Source organism: Neolamprologus multifasciatus, chromosome 4 (genome assembly GCF_963576455.1).
Source record: "Neolamprologus multifasciatus chromosome 4, fNeoMul1.2, whole genome shotgun sequence".
NCBI classification, from domain to species: Eukaryota; Metazoa; Chordata; class Actinopteri; order Cichliformes; family Cichlidae; genus Neolamprologus; species Neolamprologus multifasciatus.
This window is the reverse complement of record NC_140442.1, coordinates 4,703,326-4,724,835: the sequence shown is the minus strand read 5'-3', so window position 1 is coordinate 4,724,835 and position 21,510 is coordinate 4,703,326. Positions and strand designations below refer to the sequence as shown.

The 21,510-nt window shown below is 39.9% G+C and overlaps 1 protein-coding gene and 1 long non-coding RNA gene across 2 annotated transcripts in view; one reads left to right on the top strand and one right to left on the bottom strand.

The window, feature by feature from the left end:
* LOC146519543 (uncharacterized) overlaps nt 1-21,510 on the top strand; it is a 167,420-nt gene that overhangs the window by 62,949 nt on the left and 82,961 nt on the right. The window lies entirely within an intron of this gene.
* On the bottom strand, nt 2,867-19,720 carry ppp1caa (protein phosphatase 1, catalytic subunit, alpha isozyme a). The gene is made up of 8 exons (XM_085157035.1): nt 19,556-19,720; nt 19,195-19,312; nt 7,896-8,027; nt 7,447-7,677; nt 7,250-7,354; nt 6,922-7,145; nt 6,264-6,398; nt 2,867-6,056 (listed from the first exon to the last, which is right to left on the bottom strand). The coding sequence occupies exons 2-8, from the start codon at nt 19,247-19,249 to the stop codon at nt 5,940-5,942; spliced, it is 999 nt and encodes a 332-aa protein (XP_085013161.1). The 5' UTR covers nt 19,250-19,312; nt 19,556-19,720; the 3' UTR covers nt 2,867-5,939.

Below are 21,510 nucleotides of genomic sequence, written 5' to 3'. Positions count from 1 at the left end.
TATGAGTTATTTTGTTCTCTTTTTGCTCGATTTATTGAGCCCTCGAGCGAGCGAGCTGTTACAGTGACTAAAATGACTGAGTCTTGTTTGTAGAGGTTTATGATTTAAAATATTTTATGCAGAAAAATTGATAATCAAAGCTTCTGTAGCAGTAAATATTTCTCCTCTGGGTCTTTTGGGCCTGCAAACTATTCCAATTTAGTGAACAAATGTGGAAAATGAAAATAAAACCTGACAACTTCCTGTTATCGTTGCTACACAAATGGGCAAGTCCCTGGAAAACAATGAGAATTTGTGGTATTAGACTGACAAACTGATGGAAGGAAGTGTTTTTATGGCCACAAGACATAAAATAATACACTGCGGGGGCCATAAATGCTCCCACTGTTTGTTTACGCTGTCCAAGCTTGTGTTTATTTTCTATATTTTATTATTAATAAACCTGCACGCAGAGCATACAATGCTGCTGTTTGGTATGACAACTTCCTCACTAGAAAGGCAACTGCACAAAATTTTGACCTCTTGTTCTTCTAACTCAAATATTCTGGCAGTTTTTATTGACTGCAGTTTATAAGAGTCAACGCACTTGACTCCCACAAATAAATGAATAAGAACATGCAGCTAAAATAGTAATGTGCAGAGCTGCAGATGCATCCCTACTGAAACCAAAGGAATATAACCAGATAGATAAATAACTAAAAAAAAGCACTAACAGGGAAACAGGAGTTACAGAAACCCTAAAAATAAACAGCTTTCATTTATGAATATTTATCAAGTGATGGAGTTAGAAAAAATGCAGTCAGTTCTGATACATTATTTTTTGATACATATCTAAATGTACCTCTCGGTGTCCTAGATTGTCCCACACAAGCATCCTCTTTGCACCACATTTTGCGAGACATTAGCCTGCATTGAGAAATTAGCCACCTAATATACAGTTTGCATGTATAAAATGAGTGTGGAAAGAAACATTGAACAGGCATTTGATTAGAAACCCACAGAGCGCCAGTGTTGGGGAGTAACGGAATACATGTACCGCCGTTACGTATTTAAAATACAAAATATGAGTAACTGCATTCCGTTACAGTTACCGTTTAAAAAGGTGGTATTTAGAATACAGTTACTTTGTTGAAATAAATGGATTACACGGCAGTACTTCATTGTTTCATATTGTGGCGGGTCAGGACTGTTTGACAGCTACGTTCTGTTGTTCCAGGTGGCAGCGTCACGGTTGCCATGGTTACAGGGTGACGCTCTCTCTCTGCGTGTTTCCTGGGTGAGAGAGGCCTTTTTGTTGTTGTGCTAAGCTAATAGACAGAATGCTACAGGTATAGCTCTAAAGAATGTAGCATCATAGGCAGTGTAGTCCGTGCTGCAGGGAGAATGGACTGCCATACCCGTTATGTGTCTGTGAGCGAGGGAGGGAGAAAAAGGAAAAGTACGAGCTGTCATGGAGCAAAAACGGGAGCTGGAAGCATGTAAATATAATAATAACCACTGCAGCCAAGAAGAGTGCCTGACGAGCCCAGTTGTAAGTAAGCTATTAAGACTCGACTGTACACCGTGTTCGTGTTTTCCTCCAAAAACAATAAGTTCTGTTGGAGCAGCCTTTCAACGCCTCTCTCTGTCTCTAGCTAGCAAAGTTGACCCAGACAACAAAGTAAAGCTAGTTTTCAGCTACGAGCCGACACAGAACCCACCGTATTAGCCAGAGGTCCCTTTACTACGGTTCGGAGCCGCGGACCTTCAGTAACAGTAATAAATCACAACAATAGTACATTCATGTAGTTGTAAACAGCATGATAATATATTAAGTAATCCAAAGTATTCAGAATACGTTACTCTCATTGAGTAACGTAACGGAATACGTTACAGAATACATTTTGGGGCATGTATTCTGTATTCTGTAATGGAATACATTTTAAAAGTAACCTTCCCAACACTACAGAGCGCACACACACACACAATTCACTGAGGTAAAATTTGGAGTCAAAACTCTAAAATTTACCTGATGTCTGTGTTTTTAATCTTTAAATGGGTGAATGTTTGTTGATTTATGGTTAGAAGGCAGAGCGTTACAACCTTCCAATCACATCACAATGTGTTTTATTCCTGTTTATTTAATTAAACTAAACTGTGCAACTACCTACCATCAATATCTCGACTTACATTCATTTTTTTGTTAATTAAAATGATTACTTTTGATAACTTTGAACCACTGCCGCATGTTAGAAAAGCTCAATCTTAAAATAAGCATGATTTCACTGAACCCATTTCCACTGAAATTGAAATATAAACGTGTGTGCCCGATGCCGTCCTGTTAGTGTGGTGAAGGAAAGCATTAACGTGAAACCCGTCAGCCTACATGCAGTCACAGATTGCACTGTGATCAACAAAAAACCAAAAGGCACCATTTGTCAGTTTTAGCTTAGGCTTGGTCCTTATTATAGTGATTTCTAAAAATAAGAGGGGGTGTGAATCCAACTGTAATAAAAGAGGAAAGAAGAGGCTGGCAACATGATTTCACTTTTTTTTTTTTAAAATCATCCGGTTCACACCCAACACGATCACTTGTCACACTCCTTTTGATTTTGTAAAGCGTCTCTCGGTGCCGTCTGAGCCAGCTGAAATCAGATAAATAAGTAAAAGCACATCCAGGGGGATAAATGGGCCAACCGTGCCACTGACTCATCCTCCAAATGTTTGACAGACAATACAGGCAGCCCCCGCAAAAGAAATAAAGCAAAAGAGCCTTGAGGCAGGAAAGACGTGGAAAAATTACGCTCTCCTCGAACGAAGCTGCTTCTGATCTTCCTGCAGAAAGCTTTTAGTCTCAATCGAAGATGAAAAGAAAACCAGACACAAGTGTATAAATTCCATTTTATTTCTACCTTTAAACAGAGACAAATCGTGGTCGACTTGAAAACAAATGAAATACAAATAAAAATACTATTTATATCCGTTGTTTTGTTATCTTAATCGTAACAATCTAATGATTTTTATTTCTACCCAGCGACAGTGCATGGTGCAAAACATCCCTGATTGATTAAAAAAATCCTAGACTAAGAAGCTTTGCAGTATCTGGGGTTAAATTTGTCAGTAAAAACCAAGACTGAGAGAAAAAGCGATGAAAGCGCAGATTCTTAGAGGTAACAACTGTAAATATAGCGAAGCAATTTAAAAAGTCATAAGCGTTTGTACAGCTATGAAATGGGAGTGAAAGTGGCCTTTATTGGACCGTTTTACAGTAGCCACTTACTGTTGTGGAGACAGCCTCAAGCCTCGTATAAACCCTTTGTTATCCTACAATATCACAAATTTCCATACATTTTCAGATATCTTTGTAAATCATATCAGCTTCCCCACCCACCCACCATGCACCATTCGCCAGCATGCCAAGCCCGAGCTTCATTTAGCCACTTTGAAATATGAACACAAACTGAAATCACTCACACGTACACATATTCTGCAGTAATGGCATCTAAGCTTGGATTTTTCTCAGTACATGAATCATATCATTTTATTTGAATATATTTAAATTTCACTTCCTGAGTTGAAATTACTCAATGTGAATCAGACATGAGCACACGATGAAATCTAATGATGCTCGCCCCCCCACCAGCACCAGCCTTTTTCTGCACTATCCGCTGCAGTTAAGAGTCCCGCTGTCTCTCCCCTGTTAAAAAGCCATCACGCACGGCTTTCTAACAGCCACGTGGGTTTGATAGAAATCGCAGTGGGGCTGGGATGACTGTGACTGTTTGTGTACACGAGAACGCGAAGACAGATGAATGAAATCAGACCGACCAATGACGCAACGGGGCAAAAAAAAAAAAGTTTCAGAAAAGGGCAGTAAGACACCCTGAAACACCGCAGGGAGATTTCTCCAGCAGTTTACAACAGCCTGCGCTGAACTATGGCCCGCTTAGACTGGGAACACCCTGTTTGCCACGGAGGAGGTGGGGGTTGGGGGGTTGGACCAGCTCTAACATTAGGAGGTAATAGAGATGGTGCCCATTAAAAATTCATGAATCTGGAATCTGAATCAAGTCAAGGTGATTACATAAGAGGGGCAGCAGGTGGTACACTTGAATAATACCCAGTAGCACATGTTCAACTCTTGTCTATGACTCTTTTTTAAATTTTCAGTGAGAAGAAATTCTGAACGTGCTCAAAGCAACGATTGCACTCACAAGCAATTAAAGTAATTCCACAATCTGGGCAACATATTTTACAAAAAGCGATCTAAGAAGCGTAGATAATCATCTACCTCGCTGCCACACAGCATTAGCTGCGCAGCCTCACGCTGGATTCACTGAGAGTTCACTGCACATGATTATCTTTAATATAATCCCCCCCCCCTGGATTTATTTATCTTCTCAAATATCAGTGTTAAAACTGGCAAAACATGAGCTAAACATGCATGCACCCCTCATTCAGTGTGGGTTTTTACATTTAAATAAACCCACTCTTCGTTTCATCATAGAAAACAAAGAGTGAAGTGGTCTCAGCTGGAGCATTTTGAAAGGTTAGAGTGAATGAATCACCATCTCGTCTCCATTTGTTTTTATGTTTTGCTTTTTTTTTTTTTTGCTTTTAATCAGTGAAAATGTGGGGGGGAAAAAATCTCTCATCTCCTCAGCAGGCATCTTAAGTATCGTGTGCAAAGTTCAATACAGATGCAATGTCAGTGGCGCCTATTTGTGCAACATGTTAACTGCACGTGGTGATGTCATTTACCTTCCTGGTCCTCTCAGCCTTGCAAAAATAATCATTAGCTGCATCAGAAGCCAACAATCATTAGAAAAAATAAACATTTAGGATTTTATTTTGATAAAAACAGCAACATCTGGCTCAACCAGATTTGTGTTGTTCATTTGTTCACGATTTTTCCACTTATGTGTAAATGCCACTTTGTTTCCACTAGGTGTTAAACTAACCCAAACGTACACATCCTAGCTTCTACGCTTTGAAAGTCTCGCTTATAAAACACCGCCTGTCGATTCAAGGTACCACAGAGAGGAAAAAAAAAAAACAAAAAACGAAAAGAAAAGCAGCCATTATGCGTGACAAACATAAAGCAATGGCAAAGTGATCAACATGATGGCATGCCTCAAATAAATGGTTATTTTTTATTCAACTTCAGTGAACTAAAAACGAGAAAAAGAAAAAGTAAAACCACATTGGTTTCATTTATCTACAGAGAAAAGAAGAAAAAAAACAAAACTATTTCACATCCATGACTGAAATCATTGGTTTTCAAAAATGGAAGAGGAAAGAAAAATATATATATATTATTGTGAATCCATTTCATTCAAGGACTCACCTGCACATATATCCACCCGTGCACCCAGTGTGTGGTATGTGCCGTTACCGTATGACCGTGCAACTTGATCCCCAAAAACCCAGCACCCCCCTCCCGACCCATCACATAACACAGAGATACACGGACCTCAGAGACAGGATGTACAAAAGCTTGTGTTTAACATCAAACAGTGCAGGCCTTACCGTAAACAGCTAAGCCCCCCCCCACCCCTTTTTCACTCCTCCTCTGCAAGGTTTGAGCTTATATGAAGGATGGGCAGAGCCCACCTCTACAAAATGACAGGAAAACCAAACGCAGGGCAAAGGAGGAGGCAGAAAACATACGTACAGAATACAGAAGCTCCCTCTGCATCATTCACACTTTTTTCTTTTTTTTTTTTTTTTAAACGCACTCATTCACGCAAAATTCAACCAGTCAACCGAACGAACAGTTAAAAATAGTTTTAGAGAGAAAAACATGATTGAACCCTGGACAGTTGGTTTCTTTGTTGCTGTTTGGTGACAAGGGAGACAAAGGTTTGGGAGGTAGAGGAGGAAAAATAAAACAACAACAAAAAACAGAAGCATTGGGCCAACAGGGGGTGGCAGGTTGTGGGAAGTGGACCCAGTGGGTGTTATTTCTTGGCCTTGGTGGCCTTGGCTGAATTTCGCGGAGGGGTGACCGGCCTCCCTGATCCCATTCCTCCCCCAGCACCGTAAGGATATAATTTCTTATCTGCTGGCTTCAGAATCTGTGAGATGGACAAAGAAGTAATCGATTAGATCGACACACACAGTGAACTCTTAATTTTATAGGCTTAAAAAAAAAATATTACAATTAAAATTCTACCATCACTACATGAATCGATATGCGAGCCATATATTGTATCATTGTAGTCTGAAACTACGAAACGAAACAAATTTGTTTCCCGAAAAGTTATTAGTTCTGTTCTCCACACCTGGAAGGAGCACATGAGCGTCTCATCCACACTCATCATGGCGCCAGCGTTGTCAAACTCTCCACAGTAGTTGGGAGCGGAGAACAGAGTGACGAGCTGCCTCTTTGCAAAAAACTCGTAACCATCTTCAACCACCTGAAGACCAAAAGGAAACCATCAATGTTACATATTAAAAAGATTTAAACAAAAAAATAGAGGCTAGTGCCATTCAAGAATCAGATCTATAGTTTAATATTCTGTCACTCAGGCACTGTTAAAAAATAGAATATATCATATATCAGCTTTATAAGTATTTCCACCAGTGTTTGTTTGGTCTGGGGCTTATTTTTTTGTTTCAGTTTTAGATGTCACAGCTTTGAAGTTAGCTAATGCATCTTCATAATCTACAGTTCACGTCCCGTTTTCTGAAAACATTTGAAAATACTAATTCAATTATTTATCATAGTTTTGTTTGGAGGTGTAGTATTTTTCCTTCCTTGTATTTTTTTAAATATGGTAAGAAAAACACTAAAAATGCCTCTGATTAGTCCTATTAAAACACAGCCACACAATGTATCGTAATTAATAAGAATTAAGGGAACACTTCTTCAGTCAATGAGTCTGAAATGTACTATACAAAGATGAATTTAGACACAGTGACTAAACTAGTAAACATTACCTGATGCGCCCTGCATATTAGGTCCATGTCATGTTTGTGCAAAAATTTGGCCACCACATCTGCACCGAATGTGAAGGAGACTCCACGGTCGTTTTCACCCCAGCCGAGCACATCTTTGTCTGGGTCGGCCCACAGCAGGTCGCACAACAAACCCTGGTCAGGCACGTCTGTGGGTCGCATAACTCTGCGGATCTGCTCCATTGACTGGAGATCAGGAGAGAGGCCTGAGAGAGGAAACATTTTTGAAAAATAAATAAATACGTGCCGACCTTTGCTTCTTGGATCAAATGGTTTAGGCTTCGTAAAGTCACGTATTGACAAGGCCCACCTCCATGACAGCAGAAGATTTTCTCATCTACAATGGCAGCCACAGGTAAACAATTGAAGCAGTCTGTGAAGGTCTTCCACAATTTAATGTTATACCGTCGCTTACCTACCCCCAAAAAATAATAAAATAAAATTAATGCAAGATTTAAAGTTGCAGATTTGCCTTGGTTTCCTTTTAGAAGCCTCTTTTGTACTTACACTCATCATAAAAGCCATAGATTCGATTAATAGAGGCGCATTCATGGTTGCCACGCAGCAGGAAAAAGTTCTCTGGGTATTTAATCTTATAGGCTAGAAGCAGGCAGATGGTCTCCAGTGACTGCTTTCCTCTGTCGACGTAGTCACCCAGGAACAGGTAGTTGCTTTCTGGGGGGAACCCTCCATATTCAAAGAGCCGGAGCAGATCATAGTACTGACCATGGACATCGCCTGCAGGGGGCAGCAGAGATGTGCAATTTAAAAACAACATGCTTTCACTGCTTCTGCCAGAACAGCCCACGCTTATCAGCTGATAAAAGCGCTAATTACAGACAAGCAAACCAGGAGAAAACCCTCTCATAATGACCGTCTGCAGTGCATCCTCTGAGACCCACATCATCTCTTTGTCCCGTGAAACTCACCAACCCCTTTGGTTAATTAAAACTCACCACAGATTTTCAGGGGAGCCTCCAGTTCAAGCAGGATCGGCTGGCTCAGGAAGATTTCACGAGATTTGAGGCAGAGGCCACGGATCTCATTCTCGGTCAGCTGGACGTTCTTCCCTGGCCGAGATCCTTTGACTAAATAGGGGGTAAAAAAAACCAAAACAAAAAAAAACAACAACACAGGGATGAGAAATTTAAGAGATTCAGCAACACCACAAAGAGATCTGTAAATAAGACTGAATGAAGACTGACGTAAAACAATCAAAACGTGATCCTCAGATTTTGAACCAGACCACCAGATTGGAAAATTAACACCTCCCACCAACCAACTGCTGACAAATTCTGTTAGCAGACCAGTCCAACAGACACTTTAGCAGGTAGACACATCATTTGGAGATAATAATACACTACAGATTTTGGAAATAACACGGTACTAATACAAGACACACTTTTAAATGCTTACCAAAACATAACACCACAACATGAGCTTGTGAAGTATGCAACGAGAGGCAGCGTCTGAGAAAACCTGATCAGTGGAAAATTGCTCGATGTGCACGGCCTCGAAAAGCACGTCTTTCTGCTTAGGCTGCAGTTTAAACCAAAGCTAGAGGATGTGAAACCCACTTCCCCTTCTCGCTAATGTGGCTGCAGCAAAGAGATAGCAAACACTTCATTAGGACTGTAAATATGCACAGTGAAGAAGCAACGATTGGCACGCTACTGGCTGTAAAACCATTGTCTCATATTAAAAAAAAAATGTAAAAATTAAAAAAAAAGCAACGATACAGGCTGTATCATAAACATAATCAAGGCCCCTCTACCAGGTTAAAACACACACATACACACACACACACACACACACTAATAAAAAATAAAATATAAATCAGATGCATCTTAACAAAAAGTATTAAACAAAACAACAACAACGTATTATATTCCAGGTTTAAAAGAACGACTATAAACTAAGCAGCCATGTGTTAATCCCTGAAACTGTGCTACATGGTTTTCTTTACAAACAAATGACTGCAGTGAACTTTGGACTAATTTTAAGACAAAACAAGGAATTTGAAGACGTGACTATGGTTTGTGGCTTTAACAATTACTGCTCAGAGCTTCCACCAGTGCATGACAAGCCTGGCCTGTGATGACCTTCCACATCAGTGTGTTTTACGTTTTTAATATACGAGTAGACACATTGCTTCATGTTGCAAAAATGTGCCAAATTTAACCATGGTGGAAAACGAAACAAGCTGCTCATCTGCACACACCTTTTAAAACTTGTTCTTTACTCTTTAGCTTTGTCATGACATAAAGCAAACCGCCAGTGGGTGGGAGGAGCCCACAAGACAGCGTTTCTTCACCTTTAATCTCACTAAACAGGCAAAATGATAAAGTGCTCTTGCTTCTTTCCCCACAAATGTTTCCAAGAAAACATTTTCTTTCACTCCACCCGTGTTCAACGTCTAAGTGGCACCACTGTCTTCGCTGCTTACTGTATCAAAGAGCATTAGCTAGCTTAACCAGAAACTATGACATCTGATGCTTTTTTCAACTTCAACCCTGTTGTGTGGAAAAAAATTGTAATAATTGTGCTTAATTTTGCACTTTTTATTAAACCCTAATCTGTTCTTAGCAGAAAATGTGTGAAATGCTTGCACTGTGGGGTCCTGCAGCAGTCACCTTCCCGCTGCATTTTCCACACCACTATGAAATGCTCTGTTCAGCACATAAAAACATGTTACCCAGAGCAAGAAGAGGAAGAAAACAAAAACAAAAACATTGATATTAATTAGTGGGAGTTGCTTTAACTGGTTTACTTCACAGACAAACTCATAAGTGGTAGTGGTCGGTGAAAACTGTCAGTGGTCCGAACAGGCCAGCAGGTGACTTAACTTGCCCCACCAACTTTGTTTAAACTGTCCTCAGCCTATCAGGTCATGGTCAGGTTATGTCAAACACTGCACACTTGGCTTCCTGATCCGTACGGGTAACCGGATTTGTTTTACAAGGTACCCTTAAAGCTGAATTAAGGCATAGGGGGTAACTTTTATGGCCAACAAAGTGAGCCACAATTAAAGCGGTAGCGACAACATCTACACTCAGCCTGTGGTGTCAAACTGGTAAAAAGCCAGTAAAAGACATCTGTAATTATGCCATTAGGTTAGCATGTTGTTCTAGATAGTAAGAGATGATAGATATGCATGATAACAAATGGATCAAATTGTTGAGCATCTGTAAATTTAATACTTACAGCAATCTTGTGAGGGAAAAAAAGGCTTTTGAAAACCTAATTTTTAACTTTTATCTTCCAGATAAGACTTTAATGACTAGCAGGAATCCTGATTATATGTAAACAGACTCAAAACAAGTCCATGGGATATGAAAATGTTCAGGAACAATTAGTAAGCAAATAATTAAGACAGTTTTCCTGTTATTTTTGCCCATGTGATAAACAAAAAGCTTGAGTAATTATGACCAAAAAAATGTTTTTGACCATCCTGGTTCGCGTCGTTTTTAAAACAAAAAACTCCTGTCATAGAGAGCCTTTGCTGATGGTATGTTAAGAATTCAGCAGGTTTGTCTAGTGTGTGTTCAGCCATGTGTTTTCACACTTACCACACAGTCATGATAAAGACTTGAACAAGTCCAACTAATTTTCCTGACAAACTGTCGGAGCCACATCACATAAAACAGTCGCCGACACAGCTTTAATGCTAGAAAAGGTAGGAGTGTGATGTAAATGACAGCCACAGGAAGAGGGGAAAAAAAAGTATCTGGGAGTCTCACAGGCAGTGTGAAATGATTCAGACCAAAATATCTGTCCACTGACACACCAGCTGCAGGGTGTGGATGTGATGCCATGTTAATCTGCAATTCAGTCCACTGCACACTTACACAAGACTGCTTGTGATGGAGTTTGGAATCAGGTTTGTTTGTATCGGTGACAGAATCAATCACACCCCCGCTCGTACATGTGCTGCGTGATGCCAAAGCAGCTCCTGACACAAACTGTATGAGCCCTCTAATGAGTCTCATTCCCACCCAGTACATTTCTACACAGGCTAATGAACAGAGTAATATACTTTATGGAAACAACTACCTCCAGCAATCTGAGTGACAATTATATTCAAGCTGCAGGTAAACAGAGCTCTCTCTAATGGTACTGATTTAATGGCTGTCAGGTGTACAACGGCTCAGAGATAAACACTTCCCTTTTACATACCAAAAAGAACGAACCAATGCAGGGCAGCTCTTTTCAAACTGGAGTTCTCTGACAATATTAAACATTTAAGATGGCTATACCTGCTGCTGGTGAACCTCAAAACAAGCTCAGCCAAAACTGTGTAATTACAGTATATTTAAACTGTTCCTTGTAGCGCTGCAACGATTCATCGAGTATTTCGATTATAAAAATTTCCTGATGCAAATTCTTTGCTTCGAGGCTTCGTTTAACACACGGCTTTGTAGTGCGCTGACGTGTCAAATGATGTAAATGTGAGCATCACACCCACATCTGCGAGTGAAAACGGACCTGCAATACAAACGTCTTTAAGGGCAACGATTGAATACAGAGTCAAACAGTCCCTAGTATTTATAAAAAAAATTAATAATTAAAAAAAAAAAAAAAAAAAAAACCCCCACACACACACACACACACACAAAAAACATTGCCAACGTCATCACTGTTGTGTTATGTTATCAGTTTTAACACTGCGCCAGAGTCTGTTTACACACGGTGAAGCGCAAAGAGGCGGAGCCATTACCGAGACAGTGAGCTCAGGCTGAGTGAGAAAAAAAAACAACAACCCAAAAACATGTATCTAGTGTCCAAAACAGGAGCGCTGTTCCTGTGATCACCTTTAAAACCTTTGCTGGGAAAAAAGCTAGCCGGAGTCCTTCGTCAAACCGCCCGATCAACAAACTCCAACGTGAAGAAGAGTAAACTTTATATCTGCTCCATCCACCGCCATTTGTTTTACACCGTGAAGAATCTGCAGCAAGCTTCCAGAAGTTGTATCAAAATATGCGGATGAACTGTTAACTTAGTCTGATACCCGGGCGCCAGTTTAGCTCGGTGCATTGAGCAGGCGATCACGTGCCGTACGGCTGAGAGCAGCCAGCCCAGGTTTGACCCGCGACCCCTTGCCGCATGTCTTCCCCCGTCTCTCTCTCCCTCTGCTTTCCTGTCATTTCTTCACTGTATCTGTCAATTACAAAAAAAAAAAAGCTGTAGGCTGGTTTATTTTTAAAAAGTTTTAATTTCAATATGGCATGTAGATACAATCAAAGGTTTTAGCTCAAGTATCTCTGGGTCTTGCTCGCTAGTGAGGGGGTGAAGGGAGTGGGAGATTGACAGAACAAATGGTGCTGCAGCTGCAGTGATGCTACCAGTCCACATGGTAAAAAGAGAGCTGAGCGTAAAAGTGAAGTTCTCAATTTACCGGTCAATCTGCATCCCTACCCTCACCCTATGGTCACGAGCTTTTTGTAGTGAACACAAAAAAAAAAGAAAAAAGAGAGAGAGATCATCAAGGCTAATCAAAAACAAAACCTTCCACGAAAGGCAAATTAGCAGAATGACCACAAACAACATGATGACCTTCTGTTGAGTAAGGTAACAAAGATCAGTTGCGCATTACATCACCCCAAATGGCCATTTCGTGCCAGGAAAAACCCCGATTTCATGTCCTAACCATTAAGCAATTCGTCAAAAACCCACTTCAAACGTGCCCCATGTCAGTCAATTTAACTTCACAAAGCCACATTTAAATGAAATGCCATTCTAATGACACCAGAGCAGTGCTGATGATTGGATCTCCGTATTAGAAATGTTGTTTCATCAAACTTGGAACATACCCTTGTGGTTAAAGTGCATTTCTCTGCCATGGTAACATGGAAGGTGCCATTAGTAAGACCAAACATTTAAGAAGTACTGACTAGTGAATCTGAAGCAGCTGAGCTGTAACAGTAAAGTTACACTTTTTGCGGGCTCATTCATGAGCAAATTTATTACAGCTGAAAACTTATATTTATCTATCTATATTCATACATACACACACACCAAAACTTCATTTCATTGTTTGAGTGACACACTTCTCAACAGCAGTAAAACTGAATCTAATCCAGTAACACACTGTTAACTTGAGTGCTGACAAGGCCTGCAGCTTTCAAGATAACTGAGACTCATGTTGACAAACAACAAAACCAACTGGTATGTTTGAATTTCTATTCTACATACATTTGGACTCTGGTCCTATGGACAGTGATGGAAACAACTGGAAGAGACATTCATGACGCCCTGCCGAACTAAAACCACTCTGCACAGATGATGGGTGATCGCCGCAGAGCTGGGATGTTTTTGAAAATGTTACTTTCTTATTTTAACTGTTAAATTAACAATTCATTTGTTTGCCATTGGATGCCTTTAAAAATAATCCTGTTATCCACAAAGCAACACACAGAAGATGAAGATCGGAGCAAGCAGCCGTGTTATGCCCTTATGATCACTGTCATATTTAAAGCGGAGGAAGGCAATTATTTATTAATACAGCTGACTATTACTACAGCTCTCGCTTACTCATCATGCTAATAACATGGCTTGTACTCTGCCAGTGTAGCTGTTCTTTTTTCTTGTTTTGATAACACAGGAAATGTGTAGACGCAGTCCTGTTTGAAAACTTCTCTACTTTTTGCTTTTCAATAAAAGTAGCTGTTGTTAATTGTTTATCAGGTCCAACAATAAGTTGCGATCCAAAAGCGATGCAGACACCACCGCACAATGACCAACATAAACAAACCCACTACAGTACCACATTAATTACACTTAAAGAATTCCTAAATCCTTTATGGGCTTTGAATAAGCCTCCAAAGATATGCCACTACTTGTGTGTTGCTACACACAGTATGAGACATAATTACAGGCCATCTCACATCAAAATAATCCAGGTTTTAACAGTGGCTGCGGAGCACTTTTAAAAGGGATGTAGAGAGTAGAAATCAGCAGGCTGACAGAGAATAACGGCAGTGTCCTGAAGCGACAACTAAAAACAGTGAAAGTAGATATAAATACTGCAGTGCTGCTTCCCACTTTAAACCTGGATTACAGAAGGCTAAGCACTGACAGAGCTTACTCCAAAGTTAGCCACACAAGCCAGTGGGCAACAGTAAGCTTATCATGAGGGGGTGCAGACAAAAGGCTTTCCAGTACACTGGTCAGGCAGCGGAAAACAAAGAGATGGAGCACAGCAGAAAAGCTGAGGGGATGTCAGGGGTGCTGGAATCAACAGTTGAATCGCCCCAGCGCTGTCTCACTCAATGCCGGCTGTTCTGGCCTAGCTTACGTGATGCCGCACTTGCTACGCGTGCTATTAGAAGCACAAGCTAAGAGTTCAGTTAGCTCTAGACCTACGCAAGTAATCCAATTGAAACTACTTGCTACCCAAACACATTTAATTGGTTTGGTCTTGAAACATAGCCAGCATGGAGCAGGGATACCTCGTTGTCAACATGGGAGACTGAACTAGCATGAGGATAATTTCTCAACCTTTTGATGTAGTGCCTGCAGTGGGAGTCTGCCGCCTTTAACAGAACGCTGAGAATACAAATATCAGCTTACGAGTGGTTATCCTCACCAATGTGGATAAAAAAGGTCACGGTAGTTACATAAGTGGATATAAATACAGCCATTATCAGGCGTGTTTGCCTTCTCCTCTGTTTGGCAGACAGTCTTATCACAGCCCAAGTACAACAATCTATGTACAAAACACTCCAGCAGCAGCAGCAGTCAGCATGGCCCACAAAGGCACACTCTCTCTGGGAGGTACTTTTACTGCACATGCATATTTGTACATAATCCCAATCACCTCCACCAGCTCAGCTTAGGCTGATCATGCAGGGCCTATATTTAAAGAAGGTAAACAAACAGAGGGCTAAGGTCAAATTTATTAACAGCAGTGATCCTGGGATAAAACTCTATCCCAAATGTTATTTCTCAATTTACTGGCCAAAAGAACTTTGCATCTTTTGGAAAGCTGCAGTGGTAGAGAGAGACAGAAGGCAGTGGTGGAGAGTGAAGGTTCGACCTGCTGGGAATCAAACTGGAGACTGACTACTGACGTCATTTATACCCCTGTGGTAAGGCCTCCAACCACTCAGCTATCAGGTGGCCCCTAAAGGCATAATTTCAATGAATCACACTGTGTGGGAGAGCTTTACCTCATCCATAAAGCACCCTGAAGTAATTTTGTGATTTGTCATGCTAGGTTATATCAGAGGTCAATAACTTTTCTATGTGCATGGAGCCACAAAACATATTTGGGCCTTAAAATAAAAGCAGCAAAGCCTATTTTTATATACATATATGAAGTAGCCTTTACTACACACATGAAAATCTAAACAACACTTCTAATATTGCTCCAGTGACAAAATAACAAAAAGATTTTTCCATTTCAGCAGTTTCACATGGGAAAATTCATAATTGCTGTGCCCAGTGCACTGACATGCAAGGACAACTACAGGAGGTCACAACCTAGTTTCTTCTAACCGCAGTTTGAACTGTACTGCTGGGTCTGAGTACATTTATTCTTCTGTTTGATGTCCTCTGGGCTCCTATTACACAACCACAGCGCGGATGTGAAGATAAAACAGTCCTGTTTATTTCGCACACACTTAAAGCCACGACAAATTTGTCAGTGAGCAGTTTGATTTAAAGCGAGCATTTCCAGGACAGTTAGCACGTAGAGCAAACGCAGAATATTGCTTGCTTCATATCTGCTTCAGGACTGTCTCGGAATTTTTGTGACGCAATTGCAATGCATTTGTTTACAACAACTACATATTTTACAGTAGGAACATAGCTTCAATAAATTTTAATACTAATGCAATCCTTGTTTTGAGAAACAAAGAAGTGACAGAAGCAGTTTGTACTGTGCATAAAAGCAGCAGTGGAGCAAATGCAGCAAGGAGTCCCAAACAGTACTGACCTTTTATGGTAATAACACTGAAACAGTTTGTTACAATATTGTTAAACACTCAGGACTCTGGCAGGATGCTACACTCACTTTTAAAACCCAAGTGGAAGACAAAACTTTTCTTTTTTATTATAAACACATTTTTCTTTATGGAGCTGTTGTTTCACTTTCACTGTACTATCCAAAACTTTGCCCCTGTTTGATTATGGTGATACTGTTTACACTGATGCCCTTGAGTTTATCACAGAACACTGTTTATCAGCAGCGATGGTATCTCACTGCGGCACTGTCTTGTGCATGGTTGTTTGTTTGTTTTTGTTGTTGTTTTTTTAAGAGACTGTCAGATGCTAATCAACACTAAAAATTCCTTTTGGATTACATACTCATTTGCAGGAGCATTGATACCACAGTGCCATCTTTAGCTCCTCCAGTTCAAGTCAAGTGGCTTCGATGTCATTTCAACCATTTGCAGTGGAACGCTACACAGTGAAGCGAGACAACGTTTCTCCAAGACCATGCTGCTACATATAACAGACAATCAACAAAGGACTACATAAAGTGCAAGTGTGCAAAAATTGCACAAAAAACCCAACCGCAAAACAGAGACAGTGCAACACCAGACAGTGCAGACACACAACACACGCAGAAGTGCAACAATGACAGTAAGTTGTGCAAAAGACTGAGCATTGTGAAAAAAGTAACTTGATGCACGATAGTGTGCGTGTGATTGTGCAGATTAGTCCTTGAGGCAGTGACGTGTGTGTGTGTGTGTGTCAGTCCAGTCACTGAGTGTTCAGGAGTCGTGGGGTAAGAAACTGTTTCGCAGTCTGGCAGTGAGGACCCGAATGCTCCGTTATCTCCTGCCAGAAGGCAGCAGGGTGAAGAGGGGCACACACAGCCCCTCCCCTCACCAGCAGCTAAACAGTACTTGATGTTTAAAAACACTGAAAATTTTCAAGAGTTCAGTTTTGTTTCCATTATCAAACAGTCATTAATGTTAATCTGGCTAGTGCATTCATTAATATTAGCCGGTATTCAATGGACACAAACCCAGAATCGAGGGGTCCACAAGCTAGTGTACTCCAAGTGCCATTCCCAAGCCTAAATAAATGGGAGAGTTGCATCAGGAAGGGTATCAAACATAAAATCTGTGCTAAATAGCCACAATAGCATCATGTTAGGTTATCATTAAGGTGGTGGCTAGCTTGTGTAGCTAATAACAAAATTATAATGTTAATGTAAAACCAGTCAGCAAAAGTTATGAGTCCAGCCCATATATAACGTAAACAATGTTAATTTAACAGGATGATATTACTGTGTGTGTCTGAACATGTTGTGTTCTCTTAAATTTGCAGACTGAAACAGAGCAAAGAAACTCTGTCAGCCCACCTTACCCGCTATATTTGTTCAGCAACAGAAATATGCTGTCAAGTCCTCGGACGTACAGCGATACCTCAGATGTTGTTTTGTTTTTTAAATCCCCAATCTTGAAATATTTGCCATACACACTCACCCTACAGTTATCTCACTGTCTGTTTGTTTTGGCTGTCTGTATGGTTCGAACTTCATGGTATCAAAAACAGTATTAAGCATTTTATTGAGTATTACAGTTTTCCAGGCATTTATAATCTGTATTTTTATATAAATTATATTTATAATTTTTCTAAGCATCATAACATCCCTAATATATTTTACAAGGCTTCTAAAAAAACTGCACTTCTAAATGAGGCCTAGTTATTGCCACTGCAGACTAACATTAAATGCATCTTTCATGGTATGTTTATACCAAATGCAAATCTATGCTTTACCACTGCATAATTACATACAAAGACCATGTAAATGAATATAAAACAAGGCAAATCCTGATTCCAGGAAATTATAAACACCTGTGGAAATTCACTTTACACTGAAATGGAAGATGCCATTTGAGGGCAGCTGAAACTGTGTTTCAACACCACTTTTAGATTAAAAAACAAAAAACAAGAGACGCAGGTCTTCATGTTACCTTGAAAATATGTTGTTGTTGCTGTGACTTGATTCAAGTTATTGGTTGCCCTTTTCCTCACATGTGATCTAAGGCAAAAGTTTAAATACTTGGCCTACAAACAATATGAAGGCACATTCTTCATATTCATATTTGTGTATCTGCAGATTGTCTTGCACATAACATTCGTGACCTGAAAACATCTAGTCTTTGTAGTATGCACCTGTCTGCTCCTAAAGTGCATGTCTTTTGTACAGAGGCATCCCAATCAGAGCATTTTTGTTTGTACAGCTCATTAACAAGTCTCTCAGGGAAGCAGACTACAAACACACTCCAGAAATGCAGTTGCAAAAAAGCAAAAACTCAGACAGTCCAGCAAAGCCAGCGAGAAGCAAGGTTATTATAGTCAACTAGAACTAAAATCAAAAGTAAAACCAGTTGTAAAGGAACATTTAAGCAAACTGAAATAAAAACAAGGTATATCCTCATTTTTTAGTCGTTGACAATTTGATCAAATTGGTTATCACAACCTTTGGTTCACGTATTTATTAGAGTGTGAGCCAGATACCTTTTAATTTTGACATCCATTCTGAACTTCTGAAAATATCCCTGACAAATAACCTCCACAGTAAAATAAATTAAAAAAATTAAAAAAAAAATAAGCTAAAAGACACTAAAACCAAACATTTTTGAAAAAAAAAACAACCCTGAACGACGATGAGAAGACCCCATCTGGAAACTAACTGAAACCAACTAACCAAAATCTGCATTTCGTTCTGAATAACTCAATAACTCTAGTGGGGAAGGGGCTGACTGCAAAACTACTCTTACTCAAAGAGAATTAACACGTAAAATGGAAATAGTCCACTACGGCTACAGAGTCTGAGCATTAACCCTGCACAAAAAACTGGTAAAAGCACATTATCCCTACGCAAATAGCGCATCAGAATGCGTAATTTGCATAAATAGGCGAGTAATGCTCATCTTTTCCAATTCTACATCACTCTATAACGTCACGCGTTTCCCCTTCTTTTGTAGACAGCACGACAGCAAATCATCTAAATTTAAAATAATATAAAAAAAACAAACAAAAAAAAAAAAAACCCAGCACCCTCAATCTTTACGGTTTGCTAAACAATCTATAAAGAGCACTGTTGTTTTGGTTTCAACCGCTGATCCAAAACCAGCCACCGAGCCTGAGAGTGGAGCGATCTTAAGTAGGCTACTACAACACACTGTGTCCGCTTTTAACTGCAGCTGACCTACATGATGTACACAATTCACTGCCACCAAGACATGCCCTAATATAACAAACACTTGGCTGTGACGCGGATTTGATCCTCCTTACCTTCCAAGAGACGCTGAATTATAGAGTCGATGTTTAATTTGTCCGGCTCCGCCATTTTCTTTATTTTCTGACGTTCTCGGGCTCAAGACGATGGTTTTCTGTGTCTCACCTTAGATTTCTGTGAGGGAAAGACAGGGAATGGACACTGAGAGTTACTCAAATTACAATGTCGTAATTCACTGAATGAGTCACACTTGCTAGTCGAGCAATGTCAAAAAACAGTCAATGAGCTTAACCGAGCTTCTGCTAGCTAGGTAGCTATTAGCTAAGTATCATAAACTAGCAGCAGCAAAACTGAACCTTGGCTAGTGAGCAAACGTTAGCTAAATAATCAAACCTGGAAAGAGATAACATGTCAAACCTTGTATCCGGTTTAATATTAATCCTCCCGTGTTGAAATATGTGTAAATATTTATCCCCTGAGTTCGATCTTGGCCCTTTTCCCCTCGGTTTGTCCGGGTCGCCCCACTCTTCCCCCAGGAACTTTAAAAGAGGGCCGTTTCTAGCGAAGCGTCTACGGTAACACAGGAGGGTGAATCAAACCGAGGTCTTCACACGTTTCTCAAAAAGCGATTGGTCAATCGCAGACCTCAGCTCCCCAATATTCGCATCTGATTGGATACACACTGGGTCCGTCTTATTCTTAGGCACCGCCTACAGCACTTTACAATGGCATCAATGAAGATTTAAATTAAAGCTCAAAGCGCGCCACCCAGTGTGTCGACGAGGAACTGCACTTTAAACCCTAAAACCACACTTTGATCTTAGTTATGCATCTTAGTTAATTGAAGTTGAGTCTTTTAATACAAGCAAAAATCTGACACACACAAGTGTGTGTTTAATAAACTAAATAAAACCATAAAAAGGTCTGTCAATGTGGTGAAATGCGCACAAATAATACAAAGGGCTTTTGTACATCTTTTCATTAGTACTGTCAGTCATCTGTTACAGTCAGATGTAAGCCGCTATGGAAAATAAACATACATCTGATACAAAACCAAAACTAAATAAAAAGTAAGAATACAGTTTCATGTGAAAAGCATGATTCTACATATTTAATTTTTATGCCTAGATGACTAGTGACATTAAATTTAATTTCGATAACACTTCAAAATAGAACTCAAAGTCTCTGGATGTGTTTAAAGGTGACTGCCAACTGGCTTGACTTTAGAAGGACTTTGGTAAAAATATATTTTTAACAAAGAAAAACCCAGAATTCTTTGACCCCTACAGTATTGATCCTCAGTCAATCTGGGGGACATTCTGCTGACATAGTTTGGATAGAGACCCTTTAGAGCAAGAACTGGGCCACCAAATGGTCCCTTTGCCACACAAAAGCGACAATGAGAAACAAATAGAAGTATTTCTAGATCTACACAAGTGGTTCGATCTATATACTTAACATACTTCTCTCTACTTACATTTTTACATGTGGTTTTGTGCATTTTCCGCTGTGAGCAGGGAATTGTGGTTGCACAATCAAATGACAGTAGACCCACTGAATGTGTAAAGCTAAAACATTGTGATTACGATTCTGAGTTATATAAAATAAAACGTAATTGAATTAATCGCTAAAATAACAAGAAATAAGTAGCAACGAGTGTCTTTCACTTGGCCTATGTGAATGTTTTTGGAATGTATCTCTTAATGTGCAGTGCACATAAAATCAGAAGTATTATTCCTTGTTCACTGTGTCTTTGCATCTGTGACATTAAAAGATGTTTCATATCTTTCTCCTGATTTTCTTAACTTGTAGATGATCATTTTAAAATTTTATCCTAACCAAACAAGACTTCCTTTTAAGGCTAACGACGTCAAGCTAGTTTCCTCTGGTCAGGTGGCAACCAGCTTGATGGTGCATCATCCTGTCATTAATAGTTGTGTGTCAGTAGGTTGTTTTTTTCCAAAATGCATCACCTTTAAATTATGTGATTACCTGGTGATGTGGCTGTTGGACTGGGCTGCTTGCAGAATTTATCAGCATTTGGCAGGTGGGAGGTGTTATCTTCTCAGTCTGGTGGTCTGATTCAAAATGTGAGGATCTCATTTTATTGCTCTCCATCAGTCATTGTTCTGTCTGTCTTACAGCTTAGAGCATTAAGGCATAAAAGAAGTCCAGAGGCTTTGAGGCTTATTTAATGAGGAAAATCAAGGCCAAAGACACAAAGACACTCGCTTTGAGAGAGCAAGAGGAGAACAACTGTAAATGTGACTTTCAAATAAAAATACAGCGGACATTTATGTTGTTAGTCTCCTACTTTGTCTCCTTTACAATGATTCAAATAAATCAATTTAAAAACCTTCTCAGACCTTCTC

What these genes read in the sequence shown, in the direction of transcription:
- ppp1caa (XM_085157035.1), bottom strand. Translation starts at nt 19,249, where the DNA reads ATGGCGGAGCCGGACAAATTAAACATCGACTCTATAATTCAGCGTCTC. An exon ending in AATTCAGCGTCTCTTGGAAG is followed by an intron (nt 8,028 to 19,194) that starts GTAAGGAGGATC and finishes CCCCCTATTTAG; the next exon opens with TCAAAGGATCTCGGCCAGGG. An exon ending in AATCTTCTGCTGTCATGGAG is followed by an intron (nt 7,146 to 7,249) that starts GTGGGCCTTGTC and finishes TTCCTCTCTCAG; the next exon opens with GCCTCTCTCCTGATCTCCAG.